The sequence below is a fragment of the Eretmochelys imbricata genome, chromosome 2 (genome assembly GCF_965152235.1).
Source record: "Eretmochelys imbricata isolate rEreImb1 chromosome 2, rEreImb1.hap1, whole genome shotgun sequence".
Lineage (NCBI taxonomy): Eukaryota > Metazoa > Chordata > Testudines > Cheloniidae > Eretmochelys > Eretmochelys imbricata.
Window position 1 is genome coordinate 10,407,073 of NC_135573.1, and position 21,230 is coordinate 10,428,302.

Below are 21,230 nucleotides of genomic sequence, written 5' to 3' on the forward strand. Positions count from 1 at the left end.
CTATACTGGATCAGAACAAAGGTCCATCTAGCCCCGTATCTTGTCTTCCAACAGTGGCCAATGCCAGGTGCTTCAGAGGGAATGAACAGAACAGGTAATCGAGTGATCCATCCCCTGTTGCCCATTCCCAGTTTCTGGCAAAAAGAGGCTAGGGACACCATCCCTGCCCATACTGGCTAATAGCCTTTGATAGACCTGTCCTCCATGAATTATCTCGTTCTTTTTTGAACTCTGTTAGACTTGGGCTTCACAACATCTTCTGGCAAAGAGATCCACAGGTTGACTGTGCATTGTGTGAAGAAATACTTCCTTTTCTTTTGTTTTAAACTTGCTTCCTGTTAATTTCATTTGATGACCCCTAGTTCATGTGTTACGAGAAGGAGTAAATAACACTTCCTTATTTACTTTCTCCACACCAGTCATAATTTTATAGACCTCTATCATATCCCCCCCCTTAGTAGTCTCTTTTCCAAGCTGAAAAGTCCAAGTCTTATTAATCTCTCCTCATATGGAAGCTGTTTCATACGCCTAATTATTTTTGTTGCCCTTTTCTGTATTTAAACCGAATAAAGGCAGGTAGAATCTCATTCTTGAAATGAATGACTTTGCCAGATGACTTAGGTAAAGTGGGTGCATTGTCAGGAACGTAAGATATGCTGCAATGGATCAGACCAATTGTTGGTCTCGTATCCTGTCACTTCTAGTGATCAATGCTTTATTTATGATTTAGGGGAAAGCAAAAATTCTCTATAATGCATCTAAATAGTTATATGTAGTGTTTACCCTTGTAGAACAAGATTTTATTATTCTTTCTTTATATACATATATAAAAATAGAGACAGAGAGAGGCAAGATAAAATTTAATATTACTTAAAACTCTAGTCCTTTAAAAATGTATCTAATTTTAGATTACTGGAAGAAAATGTGAAATTTTTCTTACAGTTCTGAATTTATTTCTTAATTTTGAAGTAGGACATATAATCCCATCAAGATTGCCTTCTGTGTCTCAGGTTTTTTTTGAAAGTGAGCTCCTGAATCTCCTTCAGTTCATCAACTTGAAGAAATTTCAGAGATCCTAGAGATTGTCAGCCATTCTGTTATAAACACTACTGTATTCTGGCAGTATTTTGTGTTGGTTCATTCTTTATATTACTAATCCTTTTCTGTTTTGATATCTCTATTGGCTTTAAGACTTTATTATCTTCATAACTTCATTCATAACCATCTGCGGCTGCATTTAGTAAAAGGGCTTTATTTTTTATTTCAGGTAATTTGGAATCTGTATTTCCCTATTTTCTTATCAAAGCAGTCTTTTATTCAGAACATTATTCTCAGCTCATTCGTAACAGCACAAATTAAACCATTGAATACAAATTGTAGAATCACAGTTATAACACAAGGAGAGAAGAATCTGACCGAAAAGCTGAAGAGGGAGCAGAGCTTTTAAAAAAGTATTATTTTTGTGCTCCCCATGTGGTTTCTTTTAAATTTTGTGTCAGTTCAGGCTAGCCTGACAGTGACTTGAAATCTACTGCTCACTTTTTTTTCCTCAGTTACTACCATAAAAGTCTGGATAAAGACTGTTTTAGCTTTAACAGCTCTATTTTTACAATATTGATTTTCCCCAAGTATATAGAATCATAGAAATATAGGAACCTTAATAGGTCATCTAGTCCAGTCCCCTGGATTGATGCAGGACTAAGTATTATCTTCTAGACCATCCCTGACAGCTGTTTGTCTAACCAGTTCTTAAAAACCTCCAGTGACAGAGATTCTACAGGTAATTTGTTCCTCTGGTTAACTACCCGACAGTTAAGTTTTTCCTACTATCTAACCTAAATCTCCCTTGCTGAAATTTAAGCCCACTGCTTCTTGTCCTAGCCTCAGAAGTTAAGAAAAACAATTTTTCTTTCTCCTTCTTGTAACAACCTTTTACAAACTTGATAACTGTTATGTCCCCTCTGTCTTCTCTTTTCCCGACTAAACAAACCCAAATTTTTCAATCTTTCCTCATAGACCGTGTTTTCTAGACCGTTAATCATTTTTGTTGGTCTCCTCTGGACTTTCTCCAATTTGTCCTGAAGTGTGGTGCCCAGAACTGTACTCCAGTTGAGACCTTATCAGTGCAGAGTAGAGTGGAAGAATTACTTCTTGTGTCTTGCTTACAACACTCCTGCTAATACATCCCAGAATATTTGCTTTTTTGCAACAGTACTGTATTGTTGAATCATATTTAGTTTGTGATCCACTATAACCCTCAGATCCTTTTCTGCAGTACTCCTTCCTAGGCAGTCATTTCTCATTTTGTATTTGTTTGATTGACAGTTGATTATTCCTTCCTAGGTTGTAATACTTTTGCATTTGTACTTATTGAATTTCATCCTTTAAAGCACTTGCAACCTCTCACAGCTTGGTACTGTCTGAAAACTTTATAAGTATACTCTGTATATCCTTATCCAAATCATTCATGAAGGTATTGAACAGAAACAGACCCAGGACAGATCCTTGTGGGACCCCATTCGATATGCACTTCCAGCTTGATTTTTGAGCCATTAATGACTACTCTCGCAATATGGTTTTCCAGCCGACTGTGCACCCACCTTATAATAGGTTCGTCTAGGCTATACTTCTCTAGTTGGTGTATCAAAAGCCTTACTTAAGTTGAGATATGACAGCTACTGCTCCTTATCTCTACTGGAAATAACTTGCCTAATGCATCCCAAGACTGCATTAGCTTTTTTCACGGCCACATCACATTGGCGGCTTGTAGTCATCCTGTGATCAGCCAATACTCCAAGGTCCTTCTCCTCCTGATACCTGATATCACCACTGTCTGATACTAAGATTCAAAAATTTAAGACCTCTACTGACTGGAGGACTAAACCAGTTAGTCAGAGGTAGATATGGTGGGCCTCCACCAGTGATGTCCCTGGTGAGAAGCCCATTGCCCCACCTCTGATTGTTGGCAAGGGATAGGGTGCTAGGAATTCTATTAATGGTGCCCTTGGGTTTTATTTTTTTGGAAGGGAGGAAGGAGTCTTTTCTCACACTCCAGGACCTTGAGACTATTCTCCATGTTGTTAGTGCTGCAGAGTGTTGCTGGTGCTGCAGAATTGTTAGTGTTATTCTTGAAGCCTCCAGTGTTAGCTGCACTGTCAGAGGGGGCAGCATGTTGATTCAGCAAACCTCAGTATTATTTGTAAAGCAAGTCTACAGGCTCATTTGGTGGTAAAGATGCTTGGCCAAATTTACTGTCAGCAAAGCACAGTACTAGTGCCCTGTCCAATTGGTCACAGGGACACTAACAGAGGTTTTCCTATGACAGGGTAAAGGCTCAGTCGGCATAACAGGATGCTGTCCCCTCGGCTGATACAAAGGTGCCCCCTTTATACATTGATACAAACAAGTTAAGTGTTAACTAACAAAATCAGGCATGTACCGCCTTTATACCTTGTACCTTTTAGTTAGAACAAAACATCCTCATCCATTATCCTGTCATCACATTCTTATCTTATGAGGGGTCAATGTTTTCCTGTACAATCTCTTGGGAATTTGTTTACACGGTTGCTTGAGAACTGTAGGCGTTTCTGTACCATTCTCTCTGGTAAGGAACGTGCTTACTTAGTTAGCCAATACCTGGTGTGTTACTATACTGCCTAGGCCTACTCTGGTTCATACTCTTGGTTATGTCTAGGGCTCCAGCAAGACTGACTTACACTCTACTCCTCCATCTTCTTGAGATTTGCAAAAATGGGGAGGGGAAGAAAAAGGTTTATCTTCTCATCTCTCTCCCAGCATCTGTTCTGGGGAGGATCTGCTGTTTGAATAACTTTGGTATCTATTTTCTGGTACTTTCCTCAGTAGTGTTATGAAACCGACATGGTCCAAGGCTGCCTTGCTTTTTTTGTCCACCGGTATCTGAAGTGTTTTTAGTGAAAATGACCAGTCATCTTAATTTTACTCTGCTGCTGTGTGGGAAAACTTTTAGCAGCAGAGAAATATTGGAATTGTCTGCCTACAGATTCAGAAAGATGAAACTGTATCACTTATCTTTCAAATGTGAGTGAAATTTAATCTTTGCAACAGTAAGATAATTCTGCTAAAATTGATAGTTTAGGTCTTCTCCGCTCACTAGGGAAAAAGTCTTTCTCTCAACTAATGAGTGGATTTTTCGAACACTGATCATCTATATCAAAATAGTTCTCTCATGAAATATCCCTTCAGTATAATTTTGCACAATATTTTGATATTTTATTGGTAGAATAAGTTGGAGTATAGGCCTGTGAATATTAATATCTTATCAAAATGAATCATACTCTGAAAACTTGATGTACAATTTTAACTAATTCATCAGTTCTCACATGTTTATCTATGATTGTGCACTGGTTACTAATGGGGGATGCAAAGTAATCATTAGTCCTGTCATTATTTGTAATGGATGGTTTTTCTGTCACCTCAAACTTTTGATTTCCATCTTTGGTCAAGTATGCAATAATATCCAGAGTGAAACATACATAGATCCAGTATTGACTCTTAATGGTGAAGGAGTTGTTACATGGAGGCCAGTAATTCATAAATGAAACATACATGGTGTGTAGAATGTGTAGCAATAAAATTATTATTTTACCTGGAAATGAAATACCATCGTTATATTAGATCTTCAGAATTCTGAACAACTTATTAAAAACTTAACACAATTTGTTTGATGTTCAGGATGGTTTCACATTGAGACTGTATACTGGATTTTGTGTGAGGGTCTGTTCCCCATTCCAGCTTGTTAACAGTTTCTTCTGGTTTTAGGCTGTTACATAAACACAGTAATTGGAATATTTGACTTGAAAAATACTCGAATGTTTTTATATTATGCCAATAAACATCATTGGAACCAAAATTTAGTCCACTGCTAAATTTTAAGAGCGCTTACGCCTGGATCACTATTGATTATTCAATGTTTATATTGTATGTATGATATATCTTGCAAATTTATATAAATAAGTTATAATTCTGTTTTCTAAACTGACAATTGTGAAGACATCCTGTTAAAAAGGACTTTACAGAAATTGTTGTTTCAGCTTTTAGATTTTCAAAATAGTAAATCTGTACCGCTTCTTATCACTGACTTCTGTATAAAATGATGTTTCTAATTGACTTGGAGCTGTAAAACATTTATAAAACTCTCCAGAGCTATATGTTCCTATTTAATAAATACATATAGTATCATATATACTAGTATCATGTTGCATGAAAAAAACAAAATGTTGTAAATACGTGCTAAATGGATTTGTACAGTAAAATTCTGTTGTATTTAAAGATATAACTTAATTTAAAATTGCTCAATATTCCAGTTATTATAATGATAGTTTCATTATTAAGGTCCATAGTTTACTCTAAATAATAGGAAGAGCTTCTTTGAATTCTTAGCAAGGGCAATGGTTATTGTTTGTTAGTATTATTTGTATTGCGGGAGCCTCCAAAGGACCCAGTCAGGTTTTGGGCCCTATTGTGCTAGACTCTTAAACCCATGGGATATATGGTCCCTTTCCTTCAAGAGCTTGCAGCTTAAAAAGACAAAACACAAATGGACAAGGATAAACATACAAGCAAAGGAATTAGGGTGGTATGGGCACAATATCTCATTGCTTAAATTTCCCCTTCTTTGACACAAACCCTTTATTTTAATTTTTGGGAAAGAGATGAAGCGAAGGGGAATAACAGGTGTTAGTGATTAAACAGGCTTGGAGGGAGGCCAGAGAGTTGGAGGGGGCTGGTTGCAATATGTGCTTGGTTAGGGAGCCCTCAGGATGTGAGCTTGCTTCCTGTATCCTTGGTATGACAGGCTCAGATTTGATGTCCTTTAGGAGGTGCTGCAAGGCTTATTTGTTTTCCTGTGGTTTTCTGAGGTTGGGTATATGAAAGAGAGAAGTTCATTTTAAAGGATTTCCAAGTGTTTTGATAGTGATTCCATCTGGTAGATTTTATGAAATTTGTTATGTAAAATTGTTTTGTACTAAACTTTTAAAAATATAAAATTTTAAAATAAAACATAAACCATACAAATGGAAAGCTTCTCAAAGTTAAATTGTATCATTTTGAATGGGCTATGGTTATTTAATTCTTGAAGTAACCCCCCCCACCTTTTTAACAAAGTCTGAACATCCAGGTAGGTATAGGAGACCATAAATTCATATATTGAATGTTCTTTCATAACCAGATAGCTATATCTCCTGTTTGCATTTTTTATGAGTGAATTAATTTTTTAGTTCATTTTAGTAAGGCATAATATTCTCCAGTCATTTGTCACTCAGCCAGGATATGACTTCTTTATTTATTCATTATGTACACTTCACTGAAACCTATTTTGTATTTTAGCATATTAGATATGTTTAGTTTTAACTAGAAGCTTCCTGATCATTCCTTACTCTGTTCTACTGTAGGTGCCCTCACTTCAAATGGTATAAATGCAGATACCAGTGCTGAAATAGGACGTGCCAAGAACTGTCTTGGCCCTGAAGACATCATAGATAAATATAAAGAGGCCATTTCTTACTACAGCAAGGTAATCTTATGTGCATTATGAAAAATTACCATACATGCATCAATTCCAGTGTACTGTCAATGCATTTTTAGTTGGTATTAAAGATCACCTGCCTTAAAGTACATATAAATGTTGGCACATTCTTTTAATTTGTGTAAGGGTACAATAATGTTGTAAGAAACATGAGTAACTTACAACAGTACAGCACACAGATGGAATACAGAGTCTGCTTTCTGATAGAGGATCTGGCCATTTCAGAATTCTGGTTAAGCCTTCACACTATAAGGGACCAACCTCAAACTATGGGCATGGCTACACTAGAAACTTCAAAGCGCTGCTGTGGGAGTGCTTTGAAGTGCAAGTGTGATCACGCGCGAATGCTGGGAGAGAGCTGGTAATCTGCCTCCACGAGGGGATTAGCTCAGAGCGCTGGGAGCCTCAGACTTGCTGCGCTCAAAGGGGTGATCTTTCACACCTCTGAGCCAGCAAGTTAGAGCGCTATAAAATATAAGTGTAGACAAGCCCTATGGTGTTCTGTTGAGTTGTACTATGTACTGTACCACTTGTGCCTTTAGACTGTAAGGTCTGTAGATTACGTTCATACACCCCTCTAAAAATAAATACTAATTAAAGTGCTTTTATTAATGCTAGTTATTTTGGGGAAATTTTCTGTTAATTGGTGGGCACAGTTACACTTTTGAATATTCATGCATATAGTTCTATCACTGACCTTGTCAAGGTTCCTTCCCCACTCTGAACTCTAGGGTACGGATGTGGGGATCTGCATGAAAAACCCCATAAGCTTATTTTTACCAGCTTAGGTTAAAACTTCCCCAAGGTACAAACTATTTTACCTTTTGTCCCTGGACCTTATTGCTGCCACCACCAAGCGTCTAACAAATATAACAGGGAAAGAGCCCACTTGGAAATGTCTTTCCCCCCAAAATCCCCCCAAGCCCTACACCCTCTTTCTTGGGGAAGGCTTGATTAAAAAATCCTCACCAATTTGCATAGGTGAACACAGACCCAAATCTTTGGATCTTAAGAACAATGAAAAAGCAATCAGGTTCTTAGAAGAAGAATTTTAATTAAAGAAAAAGTAAAAGAATTATCTCTGTAAAATCAGGATGGTAAATACTTACAGGATAATCAGATTCAAAACACAGAGAATCCCTCTAGGCAAAACCTTAAGTTACAAAAAGATACAAAAACAGGAATATACATTCCATTCAGCACAGCTTATTTTATCAGCCATTTTAAACAAACAGAATCTAATGCATATCTAACTAGATGGCGTACTGACTTTTTTTACAGGAGTTCTGACCTACATTCCTGCTCTGGTCCCGGCAAAAACAACACAGACACTGAGAGAACCCTTTGTCTCCTCCTCCTCCTCCCCCCGTTTTGAAAGTATCTTGTCTCCTCATTGGTCATTTTGGTCAGGTGCCAGCGAGGTTGTCTTAGCTTCTTAACCCTTTACAGGTGAAAGGGTTTTTCCTCTGACCAGGAGGGATTTAAAGGTGTTTACCCTTCCTTTTATATTTATGACAGACATGTTACTGTGTAAGCTGACTGGTGCAATATCTGAGAGGTATCTTGAGTTTATTGAAGGGGTTGCAAGTAATGGTACCTTTCCTGGAATCAAATATTTAGAACATTAGTCTCAGGAGCGTGTGAAGGAGGAGGCGGGGAAGACCTGAAGAAATAGGAAAGGCAAATATTCTTTTGATTGATCATTAAATGGAGACTAAAAGGAAATTTTAAATCCATCAGCCATACTGGACTCTCTTTCCAGATTTCTGTGTCTAGGCTGCGTCCTCAGAGAATATCCTCTGCACTTCAGTTATTTTTGTTTCCTCTTTTAAAGTATAAAAATGCTGGTGTGATTGAGCTGGAAGCCTGTGTGAAGGCAGTGAGAGTCCTGGCAATACAGAAAAGAAGCATGGAAGCTTCAGAGTTTCTTCAGAATGCAGTTTATATCAACCTTCGTCAGGTGAGTGTATAAACTGTTGTGTGTGGTGTGTTTTTTTAATTTTATTAAACTGAGAATGAAAAAATCATTAAGGGGTGAAAAATCCTTGAATTTAGTAACCTTGTTTTGCTATTCTGTCATAAAACTAATGCTTTATGCCTCTTTAGTGCCTTACATCCCATGATTTCAAAACATGTTAGAAACACTAACTCCTCCATCTAAAATGTGGATGCTTGGTGTATGAGATTGAAGACTATTAGTGATACTCTTCAAGTGAAGAATAAATGTGTCTTAGAAATGCCCAGGTGACAAAGGTCTTATTGGAAAGCTATGCTAGAGAAAATTGGCCACATTATCATTCGTATCATACCTATTATTCCTCAGCTGTGTCTGTTATATGAGGTATGGACATTATATGTACAATACAGTATATTTTACTATTTAAAAAAAAATAAAACCACTGAAAACCAGACGTAAGGCCCAGCATAAAAATATATCACATTACATGAATAAGTCTTTCATATGGTGAGGGTCTTACAGTGATCCTCAATTGGACAAATTGTCCGCTCAGACAATGTGATCCTTGAAAGAGAAATTATTCTATGAATATATCCTGGAACTTGTGGAATACTTCACGCTTGGCACTTCCAGCCTGCAGTTATGTGTAGAAAACACATCCTTAACAGGTTGGTACAATGGCAATGATCACTTCATTCAACTGTCGCTTGCAGAAGGGATGCAGAGTCCTTCCCTGCAGGACAGCTGACTAGGTGAATCTCTATTACTGTACTAGTGGAGGGAGTATGTTCAGAGGTCAAAGCACGGAGTCATTTTTGCTTGTCAAGTGGGCAGAGGCCAATTTGTTGTCAGAATGCTCCACATTCTGAGTCCTGTCAACTACTAAACAAGTGGCTGAATAGAAAAAGTTCTTCTGGAGATGATTTCCAGATTGTGTGCCCTGAAGACAAAGGACTGTCTTCCTCTGTGTTTAGAAAATGTATAACAAAGAACTAAAAGTATGTACTGGACTAAAGGTTTCTATTAGTGCAGAGCTCTTTAATCTAGCGAGGAAGGCATAAAAAGATCCAGTGACTGAAAGTTGAAACTAGAAATGTAGACTAAAATAAGGCAATTTTTTTAAACAGTGAGGTTTAAACAGAAGTTTGCACCACTTGCCATGGTAAGTTCTATCTCCATCACTTGAAGTCTTTTTAGATAAAGATGGATGTCTTACTAAAAGATATGCTCTAGTTCAACGAGAAGTTGTGGCATAAATCACTAGGTGAAATTCTTTGGCTTTGTGTTATATAAATCTTTTGCATTTTTTCACAAAGCTAGGAGCATCAATCTTGATTTCCTAGCCAAATTCTAATTTGGGCAACTACATTCTCTCTAGCTAAAATTCCCCTTTTATTTCAACCAGATCAGGGTATTTTTCATTGTCATTAACTTCTTAGAGTTCCTTTGAAATGACAAAACGCTACATAAAAATTTCACTTATAGTCTATTACTCCTGAAGTGCAACTTAAAATGTCATCTTTTAATATAAGTACTACGTCAGAGCTAGGTATTATTTTCATCCATCGGTCTCAAAGCTTTACAAAGGAGATGAGTATCATTATCTCCATTTTACAGATGGGGAAACTGAGGCATAGAGGGACAAATGACTTGCAGAGCCAGGAATAAAGCCCATGTCTCCTGAGTCCCAGTCCAGTGGTCTAAACTATAGGTCACATAAAGTGCAGCTAATATAAAAACTAGAAAATGCAAGTCCGTAAAGTCTCAGTACAAAATTCAGAAAACAGGCATTAGAGCAGATGTAGAAACCTGCTAACGGGGCCAGGACCAGAGATTATTTGCTTGTTTGCTTATAATATGCACGATTGTTGGGGTCTATAATGCTGGCTCCTTCATTGTCTTTGATATATTTTCTAGGTATTTTTGTGTTACATTTTTAACATTTTAGCATAGTAAAAAGTTCTTTGCTCTTTTTTCTCCTTTTTTACATTTCAGCTTTCTGAAGAAGAAAAAATCCAGCGTTACAGCATTCTCTCTGAATTGTATGAACGCATTGGATTTCACCGAAAGTCTGCGTTCTTCAAGCGTGTAGCAGCAATGCAATGTGTGGCACCTAGCATATCAGAGCCGGGTTGGCGGGCCTGCTACAAACTGCTTTTGGAGACACTTCCTGGTTACAGTCTGTCTCTGGATCCAAAGGACTTCAGCAAAGGTAAGTTTCTGTGGCTCAGACTGCTGTTTTTTGCATTACTGTAACTAAGTTGCATTGAAAACAACTCCTGCACCCACTTCAATCTGATGCCAGAAATTCTAGAAAGAAACATCTTTATCTTTGCTAAGACTGCTGCTGTTTGTTCAATAAATATGAAATTCTGATCATATCTAGGAATGTCAGTAGCCTGTCAAACTATTCCTAAATCTCTTAAATAAAATGTATTAGAAATGAGGAATTAACTGAAGAAATCTTGGAGTCACTTGCAATATTATTTGCAAACTCATGGATGACAGGAGAGGTCCTGGAAGACTGGAGAAGGGCTAATGTAATCTTTAAAAAGAGGAAAAAGGAGGAGCCAGGGAACTATAGACCAGTCAGCCTGTTCTTGATACCTGGGAAGCTACTAGAACAATGTATAAAATGTTCAGTTTGCAAATACCTGGAGGACGAAGGAGTGATCACTAGCAATCAGCATGGATTTACTGAGAACAAATGCCAAACCAGCTTGATTTCCTTCTTTAACAAGGTAACTGGTTTAGTGTATGGGTGAATGTAGTGGACATAATAATATACCAGGATTTTAGCAAGACTTTCGACAGTCCCACATGACATTCTCATAAGTAAGTTAGAGAAATGTGGGCTCGGTAGAACTACCATAAGTGGATACATAAACAAAGAGTAACTATTAATGGAATGATATTAGATGGGAAGGAGGTCTCCAGTGGGGTTCCACAGGGGTTTGTTCTGGTTTCTGTTATTTAACACCTTTTATTAATGACCTGAATGTAGAAATAGAGAGCATACTGATCAAATTTGCAGATGACACAAAGCTAGGGAGGGTTTCAAACACTGTAGGATAAAGCTAAAATTCAAAGTGATCTTGATAAATTAGAGCACTTAGCTACGTACAAGAAAATGAAAGTCAACAAAGAGAAATGTCAGGTGCTACGCTTTGGGAAGAAAAACAAAATGCACAAATACAGAACTGGGGAAAACTAGTTTGGCAAATAGCACTGCTGAGAAGGATCTGTGAACCGTGGTGGGTCTCAGCCTCAACATGAGTCAACAATGAGATACTGTTGCAAGATGAGATTTTATGATGAGATTACTGGTTCTGTGGATGAAGGGAAAGCAGTGGATGTATTGTTTCTTGACTTTAGCAAAGCTTTTGACATGGTCTCCCACAGTATTCTTGTCAGCAAGTTAAGGAAGTATGGGCTGGATGAATGCACTATAAGGTGGGTAGAAAGCTGGCTAGATTGTCGGGCTCAACGGGTAGTGATCAATGGCTCCACGTCTAGTTGGCAGCCGGTATCAAGTGGAGTGCCCCAAGGGTCGGTCCTGGGGCCGGTTTTGTTCAATATCTTCATAAATGATCTGGAGGATGGTGTGGATTGCACTCTCAGCAAATTTGCGGATGATACTAAACTGGGAGGAGTGGTAGATACGCTGGAGGGGAGGGATAGGATACAGAAGGACCTAGACAAATTGGAGGATTGGGCCAAAAGAAATCTGATGAGGTTCAATAAGGATAAGTGCAGGGTCCTGCACTTAGGATGGAAGAATCCAATGCACTGCTACAGACTAGGGACCGAATGGCTAGGCAGCAGTTCTGCGGAAAAGGACCTAGGGGTGACAGTGGACGAGAAGCTGGATATGAGTCAACAGTGTGCCCTTGTTGCCAAGAAGGCCAATGGCATTTTGGGATGTATAAGTAGGGGCATAGTGAGCAGATCGAGGGACGTGATCGTTCCCCTCTATTCGACATTGGTGAGGCCTCATCTGGAGTACTGTGTCCAGTTTTGGGCCCCACACTACAAGAAGGATGTGGATAAATTGGAGAGAGTCCAGCAAAGGGCAACAAAAATGATTAGGGGTCTAGAACACATGACTTATGAGGAGAGGCTGAGGGAGCTGGGATTGTTTAGTCTGCAAAAGAGAAGAATGAGGGGGGATTTGATAGCTGCTTTCAACTACCTGAAAGGGGGTTCCAAAGAGGATGGCTCTAGACTGTTCTCAATGGTAGCAGATGACAGAAAGAGGAGTAATGGTCTCAAGTTGCAGTGGGGGAGGTTTAGATTGGATATTAGGAAAAACTTTTTCACTAAGAGGGTGGTGAAACACTGGAATGCGTTACCTAGGGAGGTGGTAGAATCTCCTTCCTTAGAGGTTTTTAAGGTCAGGCTTGACAAAGCCCTGGCTGGGATGATTTAACTGGGAATTGGTCCTGCTTTGAGCAGGGGGTTGGACTAGATGACCTTCAGGGGTCCCTTCCAACCCTGATATTCTATGATTCTATGATTCTAAGAAAAGCAAATGCAGTTTTGGGTTGCATTAACAGAGGCATAGCGCACAAGACATGGGAGAAGATAATACTGCTCTATTCTGTGCTGGTTAGGCCTCAGCTAGGGTCCTGTGTCTAATTTTGTTCACTCATATATAGAAAGGATGTAGAGAAACTAGAAAGGCTCCAGAGGAGAATGACAAAGATGATCAAAGGCTGAAGAACTGGGTATGTTTAGTTTGGAAAAGAAGCAATTGAGTGGGACATGATAGTAGTCTTCAAATACTTGAAAGGCTGCCATCAAAAAGATGGAGAAAAATTGTTCTGTCTTGCCACAGAGGACAGAACAAGAGACAATGCTTTCAAACTACATCATAACAGATTTAGATTAAATCTCAGATTATTTTATTTCTGAAATGTCTAAAAAAACCAAGTAAATATATTGACGAATGTATGATCTACATTTAGATCAGTAACACAAAAAGCGAGGGACGTACTTCTTATTTTATGAGTGCTTTTAATTACGGTTGTTTCTATCCTGGAAATGAACAATTGTGAATATTTCATGTGATGTTGATTCATTTAAATAAAGAATCATAGAACTGGAAGGGATCTCGAGAGGTCATCTGGTCCTGTCACCTGCACTCGTGGCAGGATTAAGTATTATCTAGACCATTCCTGACAGGTGTTTGTCTAACCTGCTCTTAAAAATCTCCAATGAGGGAGATTCCACAACCTCCCTAAGCAATTTATTCTAGTGTTTAACAACCCTGACTGTTAAGAATTTTTTCCTAGTGTCCAACCTAAACCGCCCTTGCTGCAATTTAAGCCCATTGCTTCTTGTCCTAGCCTCAGAAGTTAAGAAAAACAATTTTTCTTCCTCCTTCTTGTAACCACCTCTTACAAACTTGATAACTGTTAGTCCACTCTGTCTTCTCTTTTCCCGACTAAACAAACCCAATTTTTTCAGTTTTCCTTTATAGGTCATGTTTTCTAGACTCTTTAAGCATTTTTGTCACTCTTCTCTGGACTCTCTCCAATTTGTCCACATCATTCCTGAAATGTCGTCCCCAAAACTGAACACAATACTCTAGTCGAGGCCTAATCAGCACGGAATAGAGCAGAAGAATTACTTCTCATGTCTTGCTTACAACACTCCTGCTAATACGTCCCAGAAGGATGTTTGCACTTTTTTTGCAACAGCGTTATACTGTCAACTCATATTTAGCTTGTGGTCCACTATGACCCCCAGATTCCTTTCCTCAGTACTCCTTCCTGGGCAATCATTTCCCATTTCGTATGTGTGCAACTGATTGTTCCTTCCTAAGTGAAGTACTTTGCATTTGTCCTTATTGAATTTCATCCTATTTACTTCAGACCATTTCTCCAGTTTGTTCAGATAATTTTGAATTTTAATCCTGTCCTCCAAAGTAATTGCAACCCCTTCCAGCTTGGTATTATCTGCAAACTTTATAAGTGTACTCTCTATGCATTATCTAAACCATTGATGAAGATATTGAACAGAACTAGACCCAGAACTGATCTCTGCGGGACCCCACTCATTATGCCCTTCCAGCTTGTCCGTGAACCATTGATAACTACTCTCTGGGAAGGGTTTTTCAACCAGTTTTGCAACCACCTTATAGTAGTTCCTTCTAGGTTGCAGTTCCCTAGTCTGTTTATGAGAAGGTCATGCGAGACATATCAAAAGCTTTACTAAAGTCAAGATATAGCACATCTGTTGCTTTCCCCCCAATCCACAAGGCTTGTTACCCTGTCAAAGAAAGTTATCAGTTTGGTTTTGACACAATTTGTTGTTGACAAATCTATGCTGATTGTTACTTATCACCTTATTATTCTTACAGGTGTAAGTTTTACATTAGCCTCGTCCATTTAGCACAATATCCTGTCTTCCGACAGTGGCCAATGCCAGTTGATTCAGAGAGAAATGAACAGAACAGGCAATCATCAAGTGATCCATCCTCTGTCCACTGCCAGCTTCTGGCAAGCAGAGGTTAGGAATGCTCAGAGCATGGTGTTGCATCCCTGCCCATGCTGGCCAATGGCTGTTGATGGACCTATCCTCCATTAACTTACCAAGTTCTTTTTTTGAACGTTGTTTATAGTTTTGGCCTTCACAACAGCCGCTGGCAAAGAGGTCCACAGATTGACTGTGCATTGGGTGAAGTACTTCCTTTTTTTTTTTTTTTTTTTTAAACCTGCTGTCTATTAATTTCATTGGGTGACCCCTAGTACTTGTGTTATGTGAAAGAGTAAATAACATTTCCTCATTCACTTTCTCCACACCAATCAAGATTTTCTAGGCCTCTATCATATCCCTTGGGCCTAGATCCTTCTGTTCAGTGATGTATAGGTCTGACTGGTTTCTGATGAGGATGTTAGTTGCCTTAAAGCATCAAGGTGCTTCATATGCTCTGTATTTACTCTGAGGACAAGAAAAGAGAGGTAGAACAAATGTCAGGCATTTAGCAGGCAATTGAAGCAATAGACACATCTAAGTGGATGTCAATGGCCGTTGTGATGTAGCCATGACTCACAGCACATGCTTTGGGATTACCCAGGGAAGTCCAGAACACCCTGGAGGGCTTGCCCTTTGATGAAGCCCACTGTGTCCGTAAAAGACAGATGAATCCTAACTTATTTGTGAAGGATTTCAGGGCCAACCTTGGCTCCTTCCCCAAAAAGGAAGTATTGCAGCCAGCCTTCCAAATATAGACTGGGAACTCAACAGTTTATTAAAAGTGGTCTGTATGTGGCCTTCGTAAGAAGAGTACAGAAGTCTCGTTTCCCTGCACCTCCCACATCTACATCAAGAAGATATTTTTGACAGGCGTTTGAGAGCTACAACTATTTAATGATACAACTACCTGATCTGCATGTATCCTTTGGGGGGTCATTTAGTACACTATTTCCACAACTGGAGTGCCGACATAATGGGCAAGTGGGTATTAGATATGGTCCAATCCAGCTAAGTGATTGAGTTTCCCTCCTCCAAAACCCTCATTCCTGTCCCTCTTCAAGGGTCATTCTCTTGAGGGGATCCTCCAGCAAGGAGTAGTAGAGCAGTGGGTATTTCCTCAACACCAAGGAAAAGGCTGTTACTCTATGTGCTTCCTAGTCCTGCAGAAGAAGGGAGGGTGGAGACCTATCCTCAATCTCTGCAATCTCAACCGCTTCATTCGCAGACTGAAATTTCGCATGGTCACTCTAGTATCAATAATCCCATCCCTGGAAAAAGACATTTGGTTTACAGCTGTTGATATGAAGGACACGTACTTTCACTTGGATATTCACCACGCCCACAGACATTTTCTCAGATTCATAGTGTTTCCTGACCATTTCCAATACAGGGTGCTCCCATTCAGCTTTGTCACTGCCCCCAAGGTCTTTACCAGGGTCTTTCTGATAATAGCAGCTCATTGCAGATGCAATGGTTTCACCATCTTCCTCATCTCAATGATTTGGCTTCTCATTGCCAGGATGTGTCAAGAATCCTATGAGTTGACCTGAATAATGCTTCAACTACTTTCTTCCCTAAATGTCAATATGGAACTTGGGAAAGTTTATTCTCACTCTGATGCAAACTGTAGACTTCTTAATGACCACCCTAGATTCAGTCACAGAGAGAGCTTATCTACCAAGGAATAGGCTTCTGATTTGTGAGCTACCTGATCGATCAGGTTATGCACAACTCCCAAACTCCAGTCAGAACTTGTCTTTTTCCCTCCCTGAGGCACATGGCTTCATGTGCTTACGTTACCCTGTGTGCCAGACTCCACCTACGTTGCCTTTATGCATGATGCCAATGTATTCACCAACCAAACACAGCATGAATACCTTCCAGAGTAACGTTTTCTCTAATGCGGTGGAAAGATCCCCATCGGGTATACGTGGGCATCCCCTTCCCACACTCCTTGCCAGACAAGATGATCATTACAGACTCCTCTTTTATGCTGTGGAATCCACATGGACAGCCATGTGGCTCAGGGCACTTTGACTCCCTTAGAGGCCAGGTTTCACAAACTTTTTGGAACTTCAGGCAGAAGCTTGCTTGGTTTTTCTGCAATTTATTCAATCCAGCCATGTCCTTGTAATATCAAACAATATGACAGCCTTCTTTTACATTAACTATCAAACAAGGAGGCCGGAGATCCATCCTCTGTGTGTAGAAGCGATTGCCATTAGGAGTTCGTGCATCAAGAATCGAACCACCTGGTCAGCAGGTCACTTTCAGGCAGTGTTGGTAGCACCCTCAGCAGGCATTTCACCATTGATCATGAGTGGAAATTGTGCAATTCAGTAATGAATAACATCTTTGGTCAATGGGGAATTCCCCAATTGGAACCTATTTACCTCCAAAATGAACAAGAAATGCTACATATACTGTTCCACAAGAGCTCTACGACTATACTCTCAGGGCGATATTCTCCTTCTCCCCTGGAGAGAGCAGCAGAGCTGTGCCTTTCTTTCCTTACTTCTTCTATTTCAGGTCTTTTGGAAAATTTGTTAGGACAAGGCATGTCATTCTTATTGCCCTCAGTTGGCCCAGACAGTTTTGGTTCCTGAATCTCTTACAAATGTCAGCTTGTTCTCCAATAAGCATCCAGTCCTTTCCTGATTTTTTGAAGGGCAGGATCAACCATCCAAACCCTGAAGCACTTCATCTCATGTTTTGGTATTTGATGGGTATCAACACTGGAACATTCCTGCTCTGAAGCTTTATAAACCATCTTTAATAGCAGAAAAATAATACTATTCAGCCGAGTGGAAGCATTTTTCCATTTGTGCACAGCAGCAGCACATCTCCTGAGTCAGCAGATATTCCCTTCATTTTGGACAGTCATCTTTCTCTCAGAATTTCTGGGCTTTCCCTCAGTTCTATATAAGTCTACCTGGCAGCAATCATGTGATATCCACCATCAGATGGTTATTCAATTTTCACTCATGCATTGACTAATGGATATTTGAAGGACCTTATCAGAATCTTCCCACTAGTAAGGAAACCTGCTCCTCACTGGGACGTAAAACTTGTACTTTCGTCACTCATTAAGCCTCCCTTTGAACCATAGCTATATGTTCCATGTCTCATTTTTCACTTAAAGTTGCATTTCTTGTGGGCCATCACCTCAGCCAGGAGAGTAGGTGAGCTGGTACCCATGATGACAGATCTGGAATACTCTGTATTCCATAAGGACATATGTTATGACTACATCTGAACTTCACCCCAAAAGTAGTTTTGGAGTTTCATTAAACCAACCAATCCACTTGTGGTTTTTTTCCAAAACTGCATACATCTAGGAGGAGGGGAGACTTCATTCTCTCAATGTTGTCACATTCCTACCTTCAACCTGCAAAGGAGAAAATCAGTAAATTTTTTTGCTATGGCAGAATGAGTGCGAGGTCAAGTTATATCTTCCAAGAGGATCTCTAAATGGACCTCAGGTTGTATCCTGCTCCACTACAAGTTGTTGAATCTTCCTCTCTTTCATTGGATGAGGTCTCATTTTACAAGAGCACAAGAAACTTCAGTGGCATCACTTCTGGAAGTGCCTTTACTTGACATTTGCAGGGCAAGTACCTGAAGTTCCAGCCACGTGTTTGCGAGATGGTATGTTCTAGTGCAGAACTCCTCCGCTGACACATCCTTTGGGACAGTGATCCTCCAAATGGCTCTGCTGTCTGCATCCTTGCACCTTCCTTCTACTTGAGTACTGCTCATCATTCACCCATAGTGGAATACACATAGGGACCAGCACTTGCAGAAGAAGAGGAAGTTACTTAGGTTGTGGTAACTGGAGAGTCTTTGAGATATGTGGTCACTATCTGTATTCCACTATGCATTCTCCTTCCCCTCTGCTTTGAATCTTTATTAGATTTGTGGCAGAGAAGGAACTGGAGAGGCATTTAGTCTGCCCTTTATGCCCTCAGTTGGAAACACAAGGGAGGGCAAGGGTGCGTGTGCAGACAGACGGAAACTACTTGCAAGAATTCTCCAACTCTAGTCACATGAGCGGATGTGCACACCAACAGTGCGATACAGATAGGGACTACACATCTTGAAGAAAGTCCAGTTATTACAAGACAAGTAACTTCCTCTTCCATTACACAATACATTTATCTTTGCAATTTGGAAGAGGGTATGAAATGAAATTTTAATTTTTTAAATATTTGACATGTAAGTTTGTTCTGGTACAAACTAAAAAACAAAACCACACTCCTCCATTATACCTAGCACTTTTTTAAAGTTAAAATCTGGGGTGTTTTTTAATCTTCAGCTTTTATATAAACACCAATAAATTGCTTATTTAGGGTCCGTAGAAGAACCAAATTTAATAATATTTTAAAGCTACTTTTAGGTTTTATTAAAAATGTAACAAGTGATTTCCTGTTTATTTTATAGGAACTCATAAAGGATGGGCTGCAGTGCAAATGCGTTTGCTTCATGAGTTAGTGTATGCTTCAAGAAGAATGGGAAACCCTGCTCTTTCTGTCCGACACTTGTCCTTCCTTCTCCAAACCATGCTGGATTTTCTCTCTGATCAAGGTAGGATTTTTTAAAAGGTAAATTACATTTTTCTGTATGATAGTGAAGATGTGATGTGATATTAATGCTTTGAAATGTATTTAACAAGTTCTAGAGGGGATTGAGTGAAAACTTTGTCCCAGGAGCACAGAAGAAAGGTGAGATGCAATGGATGTGTTAATTAGGCCGTAACTTTATATGCTTAACATATCTGGGAATACTCAGCAATAAATTGAACATTACAGGTCACCATTTCTTCCTGAATTGTTTTCACCTATTTGGGAGGGCTGCTGAGAGCCCTTCCCACCCTGGTCCCAGTCCATTATTGAGACCCTGCTCCCCTCTCCTTGTATTAGGGTTCAGGGATGGGCTAAAAAATGGGTGTGATCACCACATTATACCTGGTGACAGGAGATTCAATCCCCTTTTCCCAGCTTCCTTATGGGATGCCTTCAGCTAAATCCATTTCCAACTCCTGTTAATCAGAGAACTGTCTCCCTTCTTTAACAATTACTGTACTGGACACAGAGAGGCATCAGCAATTAGTTTTGCTTCATCCCCTCAACCTCCATTTGAGTTCCTGGATAGTTAATAGTTCCCTTCCTAATGTCAGCTAAAAATATCTGCTCTCTGGTTGAAGAGGTGTATCCCATTGTCCCTGGATAACTCTGGTACCAGGTTTTATTTTATTTTATTCTTTTATTTTTATTTTGCTGTGTAATCCACCAAATTCACCAATCCTCTGAATTTCAGATGTTTCACACATCTTCTGGCCTTGTCAACCCAGGGAGGCCTGGCATCAACCCAGCATTCCCTCTACTGCAGCATTTCAGTCACTCCCAGGAAAAGGTCCTAGATCTCATTTAAATCTCTCTGTGCCCTGATGATTTAATAAACCCAATAACAAAATCTAAATAGTTTTTACCCAGGTGTACTATAATACTTTCTCATGGCTTTTTTTCTGGCTGCTAGAGTATAAAAAGGGCATTAGCTGGTCCCAGAACATGCACCTTTTGCTACGCCAACTCAGATTCACCTAGTCCCTGAGACCCAGCTGTGAATCTCTGGGAAACTGGTTGCTTGGATGTTTTGGCTCAATGCCAGTAGGCTCAAACGTTGACTATGACTAAGGCTACATTTATGTCACGGAGGTCATGGAAGTCATGGAATCCGTGACTTTCAGAGACCTCTGTGACATTCTCTGCTTCAGCTCCAGGGACTGCGGGACTCTGGAGCTGGCAGCCAGCGGGGCCCTGGCAGGGTTCCAGGTACGGGTGACAGTCTCCTGAGGGGGCCCTCCTCAGGGTTCCAGTGACGGGCGACAGCCTCATGGGGAGGGGGACCTCTCAGGTGAGTGGCTCGGGGTGTCCCATTTTCTCTTTGAGAAATATGGTCACCCTGCAGTTCCCAGCTGCCGTTGGTGGAGGGGGGGCCCTGCTGCAGCTTCCAGCTACCAAGGTGGTGGGGGAAACCATGAAGCTGCAGCAGCAAAAGTCAGACAAGTCACTGCTTCCGTGAATTTTTGTTTATTGCCTGTGACATGTCCATGACTTTTACTAAAAATACCCATGACAAAATCTTAGCCTTAACTGTGACCTGTTAACTTGCTCCCTGTAGAGCACCCCTCTGTTCAAAGTGACTCAGGGATGCCTCACTGCTGAT

At 39.9% G+C, this 21,230-nt stretch overlaps 1 protein-coding gene across 3 annotated transcripts in view; it reads left to right on the forward strand.

The window, feature by feature from the left end:
- Positions 1-21,230, forward strand: part of TRAPPC9 (trafficking protein particle complex subunit 9) — an 816,338-nt gene that overhangs the window by 32,550 nt on the left and 762,558 nt on the right. For all 3 annotated transcript variants that reach the window (XM_077809757.1, XM_077809756.1, XM_077809758.1), the window contains exons 6-9: positions 6,435-6,556; positions 8,403-8,528; positions 10,521-10,737; positions 19,446-19,589. In XM_077809757.1, coding sequence (XP_077665883.1) covers positions 6,435-6,556; positions 8,403-8,528; positions 10,521-10,737; positions 19,446-19,589 — 609 coding nt within the window. The remainder of the gene's footprint in view (positions 1-6,434; positions 6,557-8,402; positions 8,529-10,520; positions 10,738-19,445; positions 19,590-21,230) is intronic.